Source organism: Lissotriton helveticus, chromosome 6 (genome assembly GCF_964261635.1).
Source record: "Lissotriton helveticus chromosome 6, aLisHel1.1, whole genome shotgun sequence".
Classification (NCBI taxonomy): Eukaryota; Metazoa; Chordata; class Amphibia; order Caudata; family Salamandridae; genus Lissotriton; species Lissotriton helveticus.
In genome coordinates this window covers 383,986,215-384,007,733 of record NC_136067.1, presented here as the reverse complement: position 1 = coordinate 384,007,733, position 21,519 = coordinate 383,986,215, and the positions used below count along the sequence as shown (strand labels likewise).

At 46.8% G+C, this 21,519-nt stretch overlaps 1 protein-coding gene across 4 annotated transcripts in view; it reads left to right on the top strand.

Annotated features, from left to right (window-relative positions):
• ASAP2 (ArfGAP with SH3 domain, ankyrin repeat and PH domain 2) overlaps positions 1 to 7,764 on the top strand; it is a 1,060,322-nt gene extending 1,052,558 nt beyond the window's left edge. For all 4 annotated transcript variants that reach the window (XM_078647831.1, XM_078647829.1, XM_078647830.1 and 1 more), the window contains one exon: positions 5,049 to 7,764. In XM_078647831.1, the coding sequence (XP_078503957.1) occupies positions 5,049 to 5,123 (75 nt within the window). In that variant the 3' untranslated portion in view covers positions 5,124 to 7,764. The remainder of the gene's footprint in view (positions 1 to 5,048) is intronic.
• The last annotated feature ends 13,755 nt before the right edge of the window (positions 7,765 to 21,519 follow it).

Here is a 21,519-nt window from a genome sequence, read left to right as displayed (position 1 = left end):
ATGGATCAAGCCCTGATCTTTTGACTGGTTAGGAGTGTTCTGCTTAATTCAGATACTCTGTCCATCACCACCCCCTTTTTGATACATTAGAGGCCCAGCACCCCTAGATTCCTTAGTAGTTTCTAACGCACGTAAACATGCCAATTCACAAACCTCAGGTGAGGCCTCACCACCAAAAATGAAAATGAAAAAAGACACAGACACAGCTAAATCTATGGGAGCCTTGCAGCTGCAAGCTCCCAGACGTTCTTTTCGTCGCTTATCATATAGAGGCAACGCAAGAGGCTACTCCTCCGAAAGCCCCTCCACTTCCTACAAGACCCCTAGCCAATCTACATTCACTAGAGGCTACCAAAGAGGGGGTTACAGGGGTAACAACAACAAAGGCAGATGCAAAACCAACAACTCCCGCTCTGCCTCCACCCCTACCCAATGACTTTCTTCCCCTTCCCACAACATTCCACTCCTGTGGGGGGAAGACTGCAATAATTCCTTCCTGCCTGGACCGACATCACATCAGACAGGTGGGTGCGACAAATTATTCAGTCAGGTTACTGTCTAGAACTAACATCTACCCCCCAAAACATACCACCCAAACAACGTCCAATGTCACAAGAACATCTATCACTGTTAAAGCAAGAAGTAATATCTTTGCTAGACAAAAGTGCAATAGAACCAGTTCCTCTGCACCAACAAAACAAGGGGGTTTACTCCCTATACTTTCTTATCCCAAAAAAGGACGGCTCTCTAAGGCCTATTCTATACCTCAGACCGCTAAACATATACATACAGTCAGACCATTTTCACATGGTCACACTCCAACAGGCCCTTCCTCTCCTATTACAAAACAACTTCCTTGCTACTCTAGATCTCAAGGACGCATACTTCCACATTCCCCTTCACAAAGCTCACAGGAAGTATCTCAGATTTGTAATAGACGGGCAGCGCTATCAATTCAAAGTACTCCCATTCGGAGTCACAACAGTACCAAGAGTATTCACCAAGTGCCTAGCAATAGTGGCAGCACATTTACGAAGACAGCACATCCACCTCTTCCCGTACCTCAACGACTGGCTCATAAAAGCCAGCTCATACAACCAGTGTGTGAAACACACTCATGCCACGATCCAACTGCTCCACAACTTGGGATTCACAATAAACCACACCAAGTCTCATCTGCAACCATCCAAAGTACAACAGTACCTCGGTGCCACAATAAACACCTCAACAGCACTAGCTTATCCCACTCCAGCAAGGATAGCCAGCATGCAAACTCTTCTCACAAAGTTTCAGCCACAATACTCCCTTCCAGCACGAGTGTTCATGCAGCTCATAGGGATGATGGCCTCTTGCATTTTCATAGTGCCCCATGCAAGACTACAAATGCTTCCTCTGCAAGAGTGCTTATCACGTCAATGGAACCAGGCTCAAGGTCAATTAACAGACCTAGTGTTGGTAAACGGTCGGACTCATCTCTGCAGTGGTGGAACACCAAAAACCTTTCCAAAGTGCGACTGTTCCTAGAGCCAGTTCCTCAAATAGTCTTGACAGCGGACTTATCGCTCTTCGGCTGGGGAGCCCACCTACTGCAACACACCATGCAAGGCAGGTGGACACCGCAACAAAAGTTACTCCTCATCAATCACCTGGAGTTACTAGCTATGTTCCTAGCGTTGAAAGCTTTCTAAGGGCAAGTATCAAACAAAGCTGTGTTAGTCCGCACGGACAACATGACAGCCATGTATTACATACAGAAACAGGGTGGAACACACTCCCTGCAACTTTCTCAGCTAGCACAAAACATATGGCGGTGGGCTATACCTCAAAACATATTCCTCTTAGCCCAGCATGTCCCAGGAGTACAAAATACCATGGCAGATCTGTTAAGTCGTCAGACACAGCAGATCCATGAGTGGGAACTTCATCCGCAAGTTCTTCAACCTCTTTCAGATGTCGGGACAACCTCAGATAAACCTCTTCGCCACCCACGAAAACGCCAAATGCCCAAGCTTTGCCGCCAGATATCCATACCCACTGTCCAAAGGCAATGCGATATGGATCAACTGGTCAAACAAATTTGCGTACGCTTTTCCACCTCTACCACTCATGCCACTAGTAGTACGCAAACTACAGCAGCATTCTCTAACCCTCATCCTAGTTGCTCCAACGTGGACCAGAAAGCCGTGATACACCACACTGCTACAACTGTCTGTAGTACCGCACCAAAAACTATACCTGTCTCCACGCCTTTTAACACAGAACCGTGGAGAGAGATCAGGCACCCGGACCCAGCTCAGCTCAACCCTGCGATCTGGCTCCTAAAATCCTAGAACTTGGATATCTTAACCTTCCTCTAGACTGCATGAATGTCATAAAAGAAGCTAGACGTCCAACCACTAGAGCATGCTATGCAGCTAAGTGGAAACGCTTTATAATATATTGTCACAACAACAATATTAATCCCCTAGACGTGTCTATTCATCACATCATAGGATACTTACTACACCTCCAAAGACGTAACTTAGCCTACACGTCTATTAGACTAGATCTTGCGGCTATATCAGCATATCTTCAAAACAGACAGCATCTATCTCTGTTCAGAGTGCCTGCTATTAAAGCCTTTATGGAAGGCCTTAAGAGAATAATTCATCCCAGAGTACCATCTTCACCAGTGTGGAATTTGAACATTGTTCTCACACGGCTAATGGGACCTCCCTTCGAACCTTTACATAAATGTGAACTACAATTTTTAACATGGAAGGTTGCGTTCCTAGTAGCTATTACTTCTCTACAGAGAGTTAGTGAACTACAAGCACTAGCCATTCAAGAACTTTTCTTACAAATGCATCATAATACGGTTGTTCTCCATACTAATCCAAAATTCCTGCCCAAGGTCATTTCTCCCTTCCACCTCAATCAATCTGTGGAACTGCCCGTTTTCTTCTCGCAGCCACAAACCGTAGCAGAAAGAGCTCTTCATACCCTAGATGTTAAAAGAGCATTGCTATACTACATTGAGCGAACACAACCCTTTCGTAAGACCAAACAACTTTTTCTGTCTTTCTCACCACCACACAAGGGTAATCCCATATCAAAATCTGGTATAGCTAGATGGATTATCAAATGCATTCAGATTTGCTACCACAAAGCTAAACGTACGTTATCTGTTCCTCCTAAAGCCCATTCTACAAGGAAAATAGGGGCTTCAGTGGCATTTTTAGGGAACATTCCCCTAGATGACATCTGCAGAGCAGCTACATGGTCTACACCGCACACATTCACAAAACACTGTTGTGTAGATGTACAAACCAAGCAACAAACTAATGTGGGCCAGGCTGTTCTCAAAACATTATTCCAAACTACTGCAACAGATAGGGGTGGTCGCCGCTAACAATGGGTACTGCTATACAATCTATGCACAGTGTGTAATCTGCAGCTCATATGCCTCGAACGGAAAAACCAAATTACCATTATGCATCTGTTCTTGGCATGTAGAGCTGCAGAGTTACACACGCCCACCCGCCTCCCCGCTACCCTTGTTTGTTCCAGTATTATTTTAATTAGATACAGCTTACATGGACATCCTTCCTTTTCTTGCAAAGCTCCATCATTTCCCCAATGGCGAAAAACAATCTGAGGATGGAGCCGATGCCCATGCGCAATATGGTCCAAAGGAGGAGTCACCTATCTCGTGACTTCCAAAGAACTTTTCAGGACAAAAACAAACTGCAAACATCCGGGCCCAACACTAGGTGGCGATCTATGCACAGTGTGTAACTCTGCAGCTCTACATGCCAAGAACAGATGCATACTGGTAAGTAGCATTTTCCTTCCTCCTTACTAATTTTAGCATCTACCAAAATAGCATCATATGGGTCCAGTAGTATCAAAGATTCAGAATGGTTTCAGTTTCCCCCTTATGGGTTTTTAAATGCACTTGAGTATATTTTAGTTATGAACGTTTGAAAACAAATTCAGTTAGTTGGCACAAACTCTCCACCTTTTCCCAATACTAATAATCTCATCCTCTAATTTTCAATTGTTGTTGTTTCAGTTGTTAAGTACTTTCTGCCCTCATACTTTGATCCCAGGTCAGGCTTCTGGTAAATCACAGCTCATTCATTTCACAAGAAATTGAACTTTAAAAGCAAAATATTCCCCCTGTACCGCGGCCTGGCTCGGAAGACCTGGACTAAATTGTTGGTCTATTGCTATGTATGCGGAACTGTCTTGATTTGCTTCAAATTGTATTTCTGCTGGGGTAACGGACATGAGCTGACTGTAATTGATTGCTATGTTTGATTTCTTTCCTGAACAATAAAAAGAATTAAAAAAAAAAAGCAAAATATTAAAGTGTGTCATAACTATATACATCTTTTCGGTTTACCAGGTGGCAGATGTTGAACAGCTGGGGCTTGTCAATGATGGGTCTAATCAATTGATGTAGTTTGTGTTCTAAAGTAGTCTAGTGTCTCTTTGTGCGGACTCCTACCAAGATAAAAAAAATAGACAACTATGATATTTAAAAACAGTGTTGTAAGTTTGGTGGTGACTATACTTAAGGCAGTAACATAGTTTATCGTGGTATGGTGTATTGTAACAAGCAGGCATATAGTTTTGCCACCAATTAAATATTAAAAGTGGGGTGCCCCAAATAGAAAACATGAAAATGAATGTTTTAAGAATCAGATTCTCTACGTGTTGCAATTCATGAATCACAGCTTTGTCAGTAGCCACAACAGAATGCCATTAAATAATAGATATGAGTCAGGCTTATTAGTTACTTGTAGCTGGTAAAAGTGGCATGAGATATGGTCCTTGCTTTAGAGATGATGTTTTAGTATTCTGCATGTGGAACCATAAACAATTACTATGGTTGCTTTAATTGAGATGAGAAATTTCTTTGCTCACAATATACAGATACTGCTAGTGTAACCACTGGAAGCATTGGGGCTGCTGGACAAGATGTTGTACTATGTTGTTTTTGTTTGAAAATCTGTACCTGTTGTGCAGTGCTATTAAAAAAATTTTTGATTTTATTTTTCCAGATCGGCCACATAGATGGTGAACCTACTCGCAGGGGAGCTTTTCCAGTGTCATTTGTGCACTTTGTTGCTGAATAAACCACTGTTGGAAAGCAAATGCATAGCAGCAATGATGTGTCTCAGAAAAGTGCGGACCTAAAACAAGTCAAATATCTTCTTTCTTGTATGCCTCTTTATTTTTCCATGCTCACAGATTAACACCTTTGTAATAGTGTTTTTAAGTCTTATATACCCATGGTATTTATTTTCCTTAAAGGAAATGTGATGTAGATACTTATTTCCGACTGTTTAGGGTCTCTGTATATGCTTACATATTTTCTAGAGTTAACACTGTTCTGTCTTAATATTTTGTAAGATCAGAACTATTTCTAGTCTTTAATTTATGTATCAAAATAGGTTTAGTTTTAAAATGGCCACTTTGTACTTAAAATAAAATTTTAGTAGGTCTTCTTAGCATTACTACTGGGACTTATTCTATAAATGTCATGTGTCGTTTAATAATGTACTGAATCTGCTTTTCATGAATTTAGTCTAAGTACTAAAGATGATGGGAGCAGAACTTCTCTTATAATAACTTTTTGGTTGTAACTGTAAACATTAAAAATGTTCTAGTTTTTTCCTTGCACTTTAATGCACACTGACATACACCCCTTGTATATGTTTCCATGATGCACCATGGAATGATATCTTTATCCTCATTCATGAGGATGTTCATCTGTATATGATGCACAGCTGACATAGCTCCATAAGGTATTTGTCCTTGTTCTCCAGTGTAAAGCAGCAAGCCAAATCCATTCATTTATCTTACACTCCACAATGAATATATTGGTGGCTGTGGCATAAATATAATCTGGTTTGACAGTGTACTGTATTTGCATGAATGTTAGCAAGACCACAAAGATGATGGTTATTTCCTGGCAGATAATTGTATTTTTATGTGTGTATATCACAACTAATATTTTTGTGGCCCTTGTTTGGAGCCTCCATAACAACATTTTAAATGTCTCCTATATGTTTATACTTTTGTACTTAGGCCTTTGGCCTAAAAAAGCATTTACACACATACTGTTCTGGGCCTTTCAACTGGCAGTTGTAGATGCACAAAAATTGATAGGCTATTCCATACCTGTGTTACCTCAACTGTGACATTTAAGTCTCATCTTATTCTCTGCCACTCGCAATGTGTATTAAACAGGGAAAGCATTTGAGCCGGAATCAACAACTGGCAATTTTAAAGAATATGTAGAAGTTTGTGTACTGTTGGGTACAAAGATTTTGTAACTTCCTGAAAAACCGTTACTAATAAATGCAATTGTGAAAGCTGCATGTGTGTTCCCAGCCGTTGTTATACAAATAAAATAACTTGTCTTTATATGTAACTGGGACGTCAAACTAGGAAAACTTTACTCAGGGTTTTTCAGACAATGCTGCCCAAACTGTGCAGTTTGTGACCGTGGCTGAGCATGCTACTGCTGCTTAATCTACATCATTCTTAAGAATAATTAAGTGCATAAGAAGGTAGGATGTACTTTTTTGCAAAGCTACTGTGCTCCAGATTGGCTAATACTTTAATTTTAGAAAAAGAGATCTCATTTTATGTTGCTTTTTACAACAACAACAAAAGTAGAATTTGCTTTCTTAGGCAAAAATAAAAGACTTGCCTTTTGGGCACTGAAAGAGATCCTGTAAGATCACTGCAAACAGGTTGGAAGATTGATTATCCACAGCCATGGCTATGATTCGGGATACACTGTGATTCTCCCTCGTTCACCCTTTTTGTTAGGATGTTCTATATAATGGCAATAACTCTTCACATTGTGTCAGGGTGATAAGCTGGACTTTATCATGTCTTGGTTTTCTTTTAAGTGGCTTTGTTATAGTCCAGATAGACAGAAACTGGAAAATGTGTTACTTATTTTTTGCCTTAAATAATATAATCTTAATATTGATACTAAAGTGCTTACCCACTTATTCTTGAGTATTTTGAACACTAGAAAGTTGACATACATTCACTTTGCACAGTTTCAATAAACCACATACCTTTTAAATTGTATATGTTTGTGTATAATCTGATCTCGTTTTGGTGTCCCAGCTGAAACATCAGTCATAATATTATCTTCTTTCCAGTGCACAGATCCACAGTTTCCACTTACATCACTATGAATGTTATTATCTGTTGTTTATCAGTACATTGGTGAATCTGCTACACACATAAGAAAAATTATTTTTACACAACTATGAAAAAGTAACAACATTTAAAAGTTTGATCATCACTTGATATAATAAAATTTTCACATGACCATTTCTCTTGGTGAAGTGTGTCTCAAGGGCAAAATAACTATCATTGTTCATATTTTAAAGAAAGTTCTTAAGAGTTTTTTTTAAGGTGTGTATCATGTTTATTTGTATTTCTTTTTGTAAATTAGCACTGACTTTGATATCAGAAAATATACGGGGCTGTTTACTATTTTTCAAAATGTTATATGTATCATGGATAATCATGTAAATACCACTTAAATGATATTTGAAATGAATGTTTAATAGATACTGAGGTTTTGGTGTAGTTGCAGAGCAACTATATATAAATATATTGTATACCCTGAATTAACTTTTATTTTCAGTGTACTGAATGCAGGGATTTATAATTAGGACATGGTTGACAAATCATTTTAACCTTGTACACCAGTTTACTGGGAAGAAAAATAAAGCCTAAAAAACAGTCTTGCATCTTTTTTATAATGTTGAACAATGCTGTATAGACAATATTTTCTAAGGCATGTATTTTCTCCTTTATTGTGCCCCTCACACTATAACACTTCGAATATTTCTAGGCTACAGAAGACAATCACAAATGTAAGTGTGATTATTGTGGATTATAACCCTTACCTCTTGTTATTTCAGTTGAAGTTTGTGTTGTAATGAAAGTCTGGTAGCTGAGGTGTAGTTTGTAGATTAATTTATTTTTCTTAGTTGCAGATTCGAATATTCATAGTAGGCTCTTAGTGTAGTCCATAGCATAGCCCCTAGAACAGCCGCACCAGTGGCAGCTCCCTGCTGCTCAGCCAATACTCCAACTGTCACACCTCACCTCACCGGCACCCAAACATTCCAATGCATCATCACCACACCAACATTCCGCGCAGCACATTCACACTGACTGAACAGCAAGGGCCAATGCAACAGGGAAGATGCATAGATAAATACACCAGATATACAATTTCCTCACCCTTTAAAAAACACATAAAAATACACATGCTAGATGGTATAAAACATTACGTGAGGGAACATGCAAAGATAAAATAAGGAAGATGCATACATAAATAGGGGAAGAAGCTTAGGTAAATACACAAGACATCTCACATTCTTCCCCTTTATAAAACAAAAAATACATCAGTTAAACTGGTCACACAGCATTAACTTTAAAGTTACAAGGTGCTGAACAAAAGACTGAGGAAGAACACTGTTAGTCCCACATCACCATCCATTAACAAAAACCAATGCCACACCCATTACCACCACCAATCCACACCTACTGGCCCGGCAAGCATGACAAGTTACATACCGCACACCAACCAACCGTGGCAAACGCTCTTACCCAAAATTCCAAGTCAAAAACTAAATCAACGAAAACACGTCATTACACAGAAGTAATATGTGAAATACACCTGACCAAACCAAACATCCCCAAGCAAGGGCAAACAGTGTAACACGTAGAAACGGGTGACCTCCAGCCCAAACCACCATCCTTCATGTAAGGGCATAAAGCGTAAAGTGTAGAGATGGGTTACTTCCAACCCACTCAGTCACCCCTCCTGTAAGGGCAAATAGCCTTTAATGTAGAAATGGGTGACTTCCAAGGGGTAACTAGCACCCATACAGCCATCCCTCGTGTAAGGGCCTGTAGTGTACAATGTATAAATGGGTTACTTCTACTTATACAGCCATCCTTCATGTAGGGTCATGTAGACTAAAATGTAGTAATACTGCATGAGAGTAAAGTACGTTGCGACTTCCAACTTAAAGAAAACATGCATACTGAAAGGAATCCATTACACACCATGAATTAATAAGTCACCACAGCACCAAATAAGTGACACCAATGTAGAGGAAATCTGCACACTGTAGGAGATGACATATATACTTTAAATAAACTATCACGTAGAACTGTAGCCCATACGCAGGCAATCCTAGGAACGATAGCTTCCACGCTCGCACAGTGCATCAGTAGGAAAATTCCTGTACACAGGAACTTAGCACTGAAGAAAACATAGCTCAGTAAGCATAAAATTGAAGAAATAAATACTATGAAAAGTAGGCAGCAAATATGGATAGTATGTAAATTGCTGGACAACATGGTACAAAGTGAGCATACAGTGGAGTAGTCATATGGACTTCATACAGTGTTAAATATAAAACTCAAGAACAGCAACGCTAACATCAGGTACTTGCTTCACCATGAACACTCCGTAGGTTAGAAGGCCACCTTTCCAGTATTTTTTAATGGCTGGGATGATCATCACTAAGTTCCAGTTCAATGTGGAATTTATGACTATTTGTAAAGTACCTCTCAGCTGCCAACACCAGCCCTTACTCAAGAATTTGTTACAGTACTTCAAGAATGACAGCTCCTCATGATAGTGGGACTCCTGCCACCGCCTTCTTGTAGCACCCCACATGTTTCTTGGTCCAACTGCACCGGCCTCTGGGAACCCCAAAAAACCGCAGCCTACACAGAGCAAATGTTTAGAAAGTATCCTAAAGCTGTGTGCATCAGTGATGGTGATATAGCACAGATGAATCGCAATCTTCTTAATTGCCATCGTACTCTACACCACGAGTATTCCAGTGTCAACAGAATGACGCATTAGGTTGATCTGCCAGACGTTGTCATGGACCACACAGTAGACGCTGGGACTGCAGCCAAAATTGACAAATCTTTCCAGTATTGGGGTATATTTCATAGATTCACATGCTTGAATCAATTCCCTGTTGTCAAGCTTAGAGTCCCACGATAAAATAATCAAGCAGTACTTAACCAATATAAGCTATAATGGCCCTAGGACATATCATTGATAGCCTATCTATGTCCTTTTAAAAAAAGGACCTAATGTTGAAACATAGCCACTCGGCTGTCAGCAACCTTTAGAACACTTCCAGCAGAGGCAGATTCCCTCAGATTTTCACCGCACGTCATATGGAAGGATCTCCCTGAGTGCTACTTAAATCCTACAACATATGGAATTTTCTACATGCTTAATACCATGTCTGACAAAAGAGGCCTTTTCCGCCCATGTAAGACCTGTGGCAGGCAAAGGGTAAATGTGGAGGATACACACAAGGGGTGTATATATTGCCTCCATCCTAAACATGAGGTGTTGGAATGCAAGATCTGCAGTTTCTTTTCCTCAAAAACTCTCAAGGATAGAGAGGGAAGGCTGCTTTTTTGGCTCCAGACCACTAAGCATCAAACAATTTTGTCAGATGCAGAGAGTGAGAGATTCTCCACGTCTCACAAGAGGGCCAGTTCGAGGGACAGTACCTCTGGAGATGTTAGGAAACACCATAAACCTTCTCATGGTACCAAGGGCTATAAGAGGGCAAAAGGTGTGAAGTACTTCTCAGAGCCTACCTTGTCTGTGCCCGCCACACTTTCCAGAAAGGATAAAGACCATCCAAGAGCTTCCTCCTCAGATCCTGTGAGGCACAAAACTGGCAAAATCCATTGTCAACGACATTACCACACTCGTTGATGACAATAAGTGTTACATTGTAGGCACCGTCAACTAAGACCACCGTGGCGACTGCAGTATTGGCTCCTATACGACAAGAGCTTTGCTCTCTAAGAGTCCTAGTCCGTTGATGTTGGGATCTCCATCAACAACCGTCGACGTACTCCAGTAAATGAAGAAATCATCCACGATGATGCTGTCAGCAAATATACCGTCGACAAGCAATTAATTGTCGGAGGCCTCCTCGACGAACAAACCGCTGATGATGCCAATGACGACCACCACGTCAGGACACTACCATTGACAGCAATACCATAGACGATGAGAGAATCTGCCTTCTGGCTATGACTGTTCCATCAATGCCACTGTCGATGAGGATTACTCTGGTACCAAAGGATAACAAGACTTTTACATCCCACCATAGCTGAGTACAGTATGGTGTCACCGTTGATCCCATAACATCTCTTAGACATACAGGACTCTGGTGAAGATGATGGTGTTTTTGGTGTAGCTCGTATTCCATCAAAGCTGCACGTCAAATGTCAAGATGAGGAGGATGGGGACTACCAGGATAAAAGTCAGTACTGTCAGCAGAGTTATGTTCCACCTCAACATTATCATCAATATGGTTTTCAACCAGAGCTGCGCCCCAGAGACCTGCAGGCAATGTTGGCGGACTACAGACAGCAAGGAGGTGAGCCTGAGAGATGCTACCTCATGTGGATCTGCCAGGTATGCCAGATTTGCCACCTCCAGTCATACCTGTGATCACAGCTCACCCCTTACCAACAGGCCCTGTCGTAGGGGATACTTCTGCTTCGGATGAAGAGTGAACTCCACGATCCTACCTCTGCACCAGACCCTCGGGAGGATTATATTGTACCTACGCACTCCCCTCCTCCACAACTACCATCAGATTCTCCCCCAGAGCACATTGGAGGATTTCATAGTCTGATGGAGAAAGCATCCACTAGATTTCACTTACCAATTACGGTCAAACAGACCGATTGCTTCCAGTAGGTTTTAAGGAGGATACCAGGAAGTCTGTGCGCTCCATACCCACCATAGATTATGTATGGCAAGAAGGTATCAAGATTATGAGAACACCAGCCACCATACCTCGGATAATCCCTTGTATTAAGAAGTACAAAGCTCTAGAGGATTCTGCTTCCTGCCTCATAGGACACCCCAGGGCAGAGTCAGTCATCTTCCAAGCGGCACAAAGGAGATCCAAGAACCCTGCCACCCCAATCACTACTTCACCTGGTAAGGAGGGACACAGGATGGACGTTCTTGGAAAGAGCTTCTCCACTATGGCTGCAGTTACTATCAGAGCGGCTACTGCATTAGCTATCAGCCGCTATGAGCACCAGATTTGGTCGGATATGAGAGCTCCGGTGGATCTCATACCAGAGGATAGAAGGCAAGAAGCAAGAAAAATTCTGTTAGAAGGAGAACGCGTAGCGTCGGAAATAATCATCTGAAAGAAACCGGTTAGTAGTAGATTCCTTACCTTAGAATATCCCCAGGCGTCAGACTGGATCCGGAAAATTTTGCGTAGCAGTACCCCTACGCGTCAGTAGGCGTCGTCTGCGGCTCCGGCGTACTTAGACGCCGCCCTCGCGCGCTGACGTCAGTTCTTCTTTTTTCCGCGCCAGCAAGCGCAGGTCCGGAGAAAGTGGTACCCTTTAGTCACTTTTTGACTAAGCTTTTTTGATCCTTTTTGGAACCGTTTCGAGCCGTGCGACTCCATCGATGCCGGTAGGGATGCCCGGGTTCAAGCCCTGTGCCGATTGCAACTGACTGATGTCGGTTACCGATCCCCACCGCCGGTGCCTACATTGCCTGGGGCCCGACCACGATGACAAGTCGTGCCCCGACTGCCGGGCCTTGACGTCGAAGGCTAGGCGGAAGTGGTCCCGTAAGCGCCTCGAGCTCCGGCAGTGGGCCCCGCGCCGCTCGGGGTCCTGGTCCGGAAGGAGGTCGAGGGACCGGTCGCGGGGCCGGAGTCATCACAGCTCGGCGAGTCGACACCACTCGCCGGGCTCCAAGTCCTCAGGTAAGAGGCACAAAAAGTCGAAGAGGCGACATCGCTCTTCTGACTCCCCCCGACGCTCGCGCGACGTGGCCGGGTGTTCGGGTGACACCGCCCACGCGACTCCACCGGAGCCGCAGGCGTCACGGCCTGCTCCATACCCGCCGGTCCCTGGGCAGAACGCGACGCCGGAGGAGATCGACGCCTTCCTCGTGGCCATGAGGTCGCTCTCTCCTCCGTAGGGTTCCGCGGCGCCTTCGGGCCCAGCGGACCCGACTGGGAGCCCATGCGGGCCGGGTGCTTCGGCGCCGGCGGCGACTTCGGTCCCGACGCCGCAAGGCCCCACTGGATCTGGATCCGGGTCGCCGCTGGTCGACCTTACGACCCCGCACGCGTCGACCCCTAGGGTGTCACTCCCGGCGCCGTCCTCGGACGACGCTGTCCCTGGTCTCAGGAGAACAGTTTCTTGTCCACCCACCCCACCCCCGAGAGTCTGGTTATCCAGGCCTCTATCTTCAAATCCGCATTCCCGACTGCACCACCAGATCGGTAATCCAAGAGGTATGAACAGTTCAGAAAGAAGATGTTCTCCTCCCTTAGTTTGGGGTTTGGGGTCAGTCAACACCGCATGCCTCATGGGCGTGACACCCTCTCTCTGTGGGATACGGTTGCGGCCGTGCTGCCTGAGTGCCCGGAGGGAGCCCGGCGAAACTCGCTCAAGCCCTTGCGGAGGGAAGGGACGCAGCGCGGTACTCTATCAGATGTGGACTGGATACCACGGACTCGCTAGTGTCTGTGACGGTTCGCCGCCACGCCTGGCCGAGGTCCGCAAACTTTTCGGCCGATGTCCAAAACACCCTTATGGACATGCCGTTCGATGGCAGCCACCTCTTCGGTGGCATGGCAGATCATGCACTGGAACGCTTGAAGGACTCCAGGGCTACGGCCAAGTCCTTGGGCCTGTCGGCCCAGCACCCGCAATCTTCTGCCCAGCGCTCCTTTCGTGGCCACGGAAGGGGTGCTCCCACACATCCTGCCAGCCACGGGCCGCAGACTAACATTCAGCGCGGTGGCGGACGTGGTTACCGTCGCGGCGGTTACAGGGGACAACGGCGCGGCCAGTCCACATCCACCCCTGCAGCATCCGCCTCAAAGCCTTCCTAGTCCGAGCTTTCAGGCCCATTTGACTCCAGTGGGGGGCAGGGTTCGCCATCACCTCCTCCACTGGCGCTCCATCACATCGGACAGGTGGGTGCTGCAAATCGTCCGAAGGGGCTACTCCCTCCCCTTCGAGGTGACCCCTCTAGTCATGCCACCGCAGTACCACCGGGGGATCACTTGCAACTTCTGCAAGAGGAAGTTATGGCCCTCTTGGCCAAGGGGGCCATCGAGCGCGTTCCTGGGCCAGAAGTAGGGTGTGGTTGTTACTCCCACTACTTTCTGGTTCCCAAGAAGGGCAAAGGGGGCCTACGCCCTATCTTGGACCTCCGGAACGTCAACGGCTTCCTCCGGAAGGAGAAATTCAAGATGCTGACTTTGGCTCAGGTCTTAGCGGCCCTAAACCCGGGAGACTGGATGATAGCGTTGGACTTGCAGGACGCCTATTTCCACATCCCCGTCCTGCCTGCCCACCGGCGCTACCTGCGGTTCACGGTAGGCCACGAGCACTTTCAGTTTACCGTGCTCCCCTTCGGCCTTACCAGCGCCCCACGGGTGTTCACGAAAGTGTTGGCGGTGGTCGCAGCTCATCTGCGCAGGTTAGGGGGTTTCAGTCTTCCCCTACCTTGACGACTGGTTAATGAAGGCGGGCTCGCCCCAGACAGTCGTCAGCCACCTCCAGACTACGGCCGACCTCCTGCACCTGCTGGGGTTCTCCATCAATGTGCCGAAGTCGCACCTGTGTCCCTCTCAGAAGCTCCTCTTTATCGGAGCGGTTCTAGACTCCGCGCAGTTTCGGGTTTATCCTCCTGAACAACGGGTTCGGGATATTCAGGCTCTGATTCTGATCTTTCAGCCTTTATCCCGAGTCTCGGTCAGGTTGACTCTGGGGCTGATGGCCTCCTGCATCCTTCTGGTGCATCACGCCAGGTGGCGGATGCGGGCTCTGCAGTGGGACCTGAAGTTTCAGTGGGCCCAGCATCAGGGCAACTTGTCCGACCATGTCTTGATCTCGGAGGGCACTGTAAGACAGTTGCAGTGGTGGCTCACAGACCGCGATTGGGTCAACGGCAGATCCCTCTCCCTACCCCACCCGGACCACGTAGTTGTGATGGACATGTCCCTCCAGGGCTGGGGGAGCCACATGGAAGAGGCGGAGAGCAGAGGCCTCTGGTCTCCGGCGCAGTCCCGGCTCCACATCAACCTTCTGGAGCTGCAGGCGATCCGGCTTGCACTGAAGGCATTCCTCCCCTCTGTCCGGGGGAGTGTAGTGCATGTGTTCACGGACAACACCACCGCCATGTGGTACTCCAACAAACAGGGCGGGGTGGGGTCGTGTACCCTTTGCCAGGAGGCTCTGCGCCTCTGGCAGTGGCTGGAACATCAGGGCGTGACCCTGGTGGTTCAACACCTGGCAGGTTCCCTGAACGCCAGGGCGGACAAACTCAGCCGTCGGTGCATGATGGATCACGAATGGCGTCTGAACTCAGGCGTGGCGCAAGGCCTCTTTCAGCAGTGGGGAGTGCCTTGGTTAGATCTATTCGCCACAGAAGAGAAAGCGTAATGTCATCAGTTCTGCGCGTTGGAATTTCCAAGCCGGCACTTGCTCGGAGACGCTTTTTGTCGCGAGTGGAGTTGCGGTCTGTTGTACGCCTTTCCGCCTATACCACTGCTGACCAGAGTGCTGAAGAAGATCAGGCGCTAACGGGCCCAAGTCATCCTTGTGGCTCCGGACTGGGCACGAAGATACTGGTACCCGAGCTACTCAGCATGTCAGTCGATCCCCCGATTCGTCTGCCTCTTCAGGAGGACCTTCTGTCGCAGCAGCAGGTGACGGTCCTCCACCCTAACCTGTCCAGTCTCCACTTACATGCGTGGAGATTGAGCGGCGGCAGTTGAGGCCATTTGACTTGCCTCCTGAAGTCTGTAATGTGATTCTGGCAGCCAGGCGTTCCTCCACAAAATCGGTATACGCCTGCAGGTGGAACAAATTTGTGGCATGGTGCACAGCAAAGGCTGTGGATCCCCTTTCTGCCCCTCTTTCAGAGGTTCTCCTCTTTCTTCTTTCTCCTGCCCAGCTGGGCTCTGCTCTGGGCACTCTAAAGGGCTACCTCTCTGCCATTTCCGCCTTCTTAAGGCTCCCTGATCAGCCCTCTTTGTTCAAGTCCCCGGTTGTAAATAGGTTTTTGAAGGGCATCACTCATATGTTTCCTCCTGTTCCTTTCGTGATGCCTCAGTGGGACTTGAACCTTGTTCTGACTTATCTGATGTGCGCTCCCTTCGAGCCACTTCATAACTGTCCTCTTCGTCTCCTTACACTTAAGACTGCATTCCTGGTTGCCATCACCTCTGCCAGGAGAGTAAGTGAGCTCCAGGCTCTTTCTTCTCAACCTCCCTTCCTTTCTGTCCATCCAGACAAAGTTGTGTTGCGGACGCGACCCTCTTTCCTGCCCAAGGTAGTCACAGCCTTACACATCAGGCAGTCCATCACCTTACCCACCTTCTTTCCTCCTCCGCATCCCTCGAAAGAGGAAGAGAGGCTCCACCGCCTGCCCCAAAACGTGCGCTCTCCTATTATCTGGATTGCACACGCCAGTATCGGATGGATGACCAACTCTTTGTTGGTTACGTGGGCGCTAAGAACGGACGGGTGGTGCACAAATTGGCCATTTCTCCATGGGTCGTCTTGTGCATCAAGGGTTGTTACTCTCTGGCTAAAAAGGAGCCTTCTGTGGGGCTACGTGCCCATTCCACTCGGGCCACGGCGGCTACTACTGCCCTGGGTCGGGGAGTCCCCTTGCAGGACATCTGTCAGGCAGCTACGTGGGCCTCGCTGCACACGTTCGCAAGACACTACTGCCTGGACAGCCAAGTCCGGAGAGATAGCTTTTTCGGCCGTTCCGTTCTCCAGGACTTTCTGGTGTGATCATTGCTTCGCAGACCCACCACCGGGGTTGGTATTGCTGGGGTATCTATTCTACGGTAAGGAATCTAATACTAACCTGTTTCTTTCAGATGCACAAGTTACTTAACTTCGGTAATGATATATCTGTAAGAAACAGTAGTTAGTATTAGATTCCTTACCACTCCACCCATCCTCTCCGTTCTGCGCACCGATATCTAGGGTTAAGGTCATCCCCTTTCAGGGCCCTAGTTTTCATGGCACCAGTGTTGGTTTTTATCATGGTTCTGCGTTTCTGGCACGGAAAAGCTGTGTTTAAGAACTGACGTCAGCGCACGAGGGCGGCGTCTAAGTACTCCGGCGACGTCATCCCGGCGCTTACGACGGACGCGGAGTCGCAGACGACGCCTACCGACGCGCCGGGGTACTGCTACGTGAAATTTTCCGGATCCAGTCTGACGCCTGGGGATATTCTAAGGTAAGGAATCTAATACTAACTACTGCGTCTTACAGATATATCGTTGCCGAAGGTAAGTAACTTGTGCAACTGCACCCTTGACGTAGCCAGCACTGGCTTTCGACAGAGGGTGCTGCCATGCTCAGAAGACTTGTGGTTGTAGGCGACCACCTTTAGGCCAGAGATGCAGATGAAGAGCTTGGATATCGCCTTCGAGAGGGATTCTCTGTTTGGAAAGCATATAGATGAGGCACTTTTGGCAATCAAAACGGATACAGACAGGGCGAAAACAGGCATGTTGCAGTATCATAAAGTGACATTCAGAGGGGCTAGAGTGCGAGGTTTTACCTCATATAAAGGAGATTACCAGCGAACCCAACAGTATCAGCCTTTCCAGCCTCAATACTTACAAACTTACAACCCTGCAGCTTACCGCCAGTCTTAGACGGCTGGTTTCTCTCGCCAAGGGGACCCCAAAAGAGCATCTTCACAATGTTGTGACTCTAGCAGGAAACAAGGATCTTGTCCGTGTATCAGCTTCCCTTCCCTCCCAACTTCTGGGTGTGATGATTTCCCACCGTGTACAACAGTGGCGCAATATAATGACAGATCTGTGAGTGTTAGACCTCATCACCTTTGGCTACACCCTGAAATTCACTCAGCGCCCTCTGAATACTTCACCCAGAGGAGCCCCCCTTATCTTCACTTACAGCGCAGGAAAGCTCAGGTCTTGCTCTCCAAAGGAGCGATAGAAGAGGTCCCTTTATCACAGAGAGGAAAAGGTTTCTATTCCTGTTTTTTCTTTATAAGAAAGAAATCAGGGGAAGGGAGACCAATACTCTATCACAGGGGTCTCAAAAAGTTCCTCGGGATGCCCGCTGTCCCCCCTGTTGTTTGCCCTGATACTAGAGCCACTAGCAACCTGGCTCAGATGGGAGCCCTCTATTCGAGGCCTTCAGTGGACTGACGCCTGGGAAGACGGCATATCCCTGAATGCTGACGACATTCTTTTATATCTCGCCTCCCCTAGAAAATCCATCCTGGAATTGCTGAATGTTTGCGACACATTTGGTAGGGTGTCTGGCTACAGAATAGACTGGTCCAAGTCAGTCCTTTACGTTTTGGTTGGCCCGCCCCCGCGGCTACCTGCAGACTGCCCACTGCGCATCACTACTGATGCTTTTAAATATCTGGGTATTTATACCACACCTGATCCCTCTGAGTTATATAACAAAAATCTAAAGCCCCAATTGGACCGCTTCAAACGTGATGTGGCGGTGTGGCGTAACCTCCCCCTTACGCTGCTAGGAAGGGCAGCGCTCTATAAAATGATGGCACTGCCGCGCTTCCTCTATGTCCTCGAAAACACTCAATTCTTGATCCCGCAAGCCTATTTTAAGATTATAGCAGCGGAGGTCACCAGCTTACTGTGGGGAACTAAACCAGCACCGATTGCGCAGGACAAGCTCGTACGTAGCTGGTATGATGGAGGAATAGCGCTTCCGAACTTGCAGCTGTACTATTGGGCGGCACACCTTAAATTAATAAATAATTGGCTGCACGCCCCACAGGATGAGCCGGCATATCAGGCAGACAGGCAAAATCTGGAAGAAAGGGGCCTGATTGCTAATCTCTACCGGCGGCGAAAACCTCCGGGGTTGATTGGCCCTACTGAGCACACAATATACATTTGGTACCAGGCACATACACGACAGAAATGTGCGGGGTCAATCACGCAGATGACGCCGTTATGGGACTCCCAGCAGTTGGGTGTCCTCCGCAGGAGTAAAGGCTTCCAAAACTGGGACAATATTGGCCTCTCAGTAGTGGGAGACCTTTGGAAAAAGGGAGCGGTGGTCGACTTCCAACACCTTCACACAAAATTTGTCATGGCACAGACGGAGAAATTCCGGTATTTGCAAATCCGTCATGCGCTGCAGGCAGCCATACCATCGGGCACTGCACTACAGGAATCCAATCCACTGGAAGATAGGCTCCTGACGGAGCACATGACAGAAAAGGCGACCTCCCTAACGTACCGTAAGCTAGTCAATAATTTGCCGGACCCCACGTCCAAACTGAGACTGACCTGGTCCCGGGAGGTAGGTGACTTTGAGGATTCGGAGTGGCAGGAAGCCCTATCCTTGCCCTGTGAGACGACGATCCCGTCCAGGCTCCGGTTGGTCCAACTGAAAGTGCTACACCGCACATACTACACCAGGACGACTCTTCATGTAATGGGGGCAGCAGCACATAAATACTGTTTGCGCAGCTGTGGAGGCGAGGGTACATTTTACCACACTATTTGGGACTGCCCACACATTGCGGCTTATTGGGTCAAAATAATGCGCACTGTGTCTCAAGCACTAGACATCTCGGTCCTCCCGGAGCCGAGGCGCTGCCTCTTGAATGTATGGGAAGCAAATTACCTTAACCATCAGGAACAAAATTGGGCTATGCTTGGCATGATGTTGGCGAAACGGAATATTGCTATGTTGTGGGGATCGGGAACGTTGCCTACGCTTCACAAGTGGTGTAAAGATATGGACGAGGCAATGGTGGCAGAAAGGGCGGTTTTTATACACTGTGGATGCCCGCAAAAGTGGGAAAAAGTCTGGGGGGCCTGGAACAAGTACCGGGGAGACATTTGCGAGCCACCAGAACTAGATGCAGATGCTTCTGCCTTGTGATGAACCCCTTGTGGTACAGGGGGCGGGAGGGGCTGGGTTGTGGGTGCGGGTCTGACCTAGAGATGTCCGGATATGTAACTTTAATTTGCTACTCCCTGATCTATATGTATTTGCAGACAAAGATGAATATTGTTTTGTATATGTTGACCCTGCTCTGTGCCTAAATAAAAACAGTTTAAAAAAAAAAAAAGTTCCTCGGAAAACAGACGTTCGGAATGTTAACACTCCGTGGTTCTACGTCGTCTCAACAAATATGACCTTGCTCGACAAGGAAGACACATATTTTCACATCCCTCTCCATTAGAAACACAGAAGATTTCTGAGATTTACAGTAGCTGGTACTCTCATTTGGCCTCAAGTTGGCACCAAGAATCTTTACCAAGTGCCTTGCCCCGGTAGCCGCAGCCCTATGATCTCAAGGTCTCCAGGTATTTCCATAACTGGGCGACTGGCTGCTCAAGGCACCAACAGCACTGAAGGCCAAGCACACTGCAAAGGCATGCTTTCAGTTGTTCTGATCTCTAAGCCTCACTGTAAACAAAGAAAAATCTTCCCTTCTTCCCAGTGAAGTCATATCGTTTCTGGGAGCTACAATGGACACCTTCCACAGCAATCCTTTACTATCGCAAGAGAGGCACATACGGTTGCAGCAGCTAGCTTAGAAATATGGCAAAAAAGATCTGTTTCAGGTCAGACATACAAGTATCCCTCCCCCCCCCCCACCCCGCCGGAATGTGTTCATCAGCGATAGATCTAGTGCCACTAGCCAGGCTGAAAAATAGGCCTTTTCAGAAAGAACTACAGAGGCAACTACAGAGGCAATAGCTGCAGTCCTCTTGATCCTTCAATGATACAATACAGATCACAACACGTAAAAGAAGCCCTGCAATGGTGGTTTCACAAACCAAATCTCTTGAAGGGACTTAGTTTCCTTCAATCCATTCCAGATTTCATTTTACCCACAATCGGCTGTATGGATGGCTGGGGATGCCATCTACAGGAGTTACAAATCCAGGGCAAATGGTCCAGCGTGCAAAAGCTACAGCACATCAACAGCTTAGAGCTCAAGTCCATCTTTCAATCCCTTCAAGCTGTCTTGCCAAGGATAGCTGGTTCCTCCGTGCTAGTTCGTACGGCCAATACAACCAGCATGTACTAGGGCAACAAGCAAGGAGGAACCGGGTCCATCACGCTATCACAGTAAGCAGAGGAGCTGTGGGACAGGACGACACATGTTATCTCGCTCAGCATTTCCGAGGCTGCACAACTTGCTGGCGGATACGTTAAGCAGAACGCATTCCATTTGCCACTGTGATTATAACAGTGCCAGCCCGACAAGGTGTATCTGATTTGGGAAAAGACAGTTTTAGACCAGTTTTGCACAAAAAAGGACACCAAATGCCAGGTGGTATCCTCTCCTAGGGTTGTGGGGCAGTGCCTTTTTAATGGGATGGTCATGGATAAATGCTTATGCCTGTCCTTCATCCCATTAATTCCCAGGGT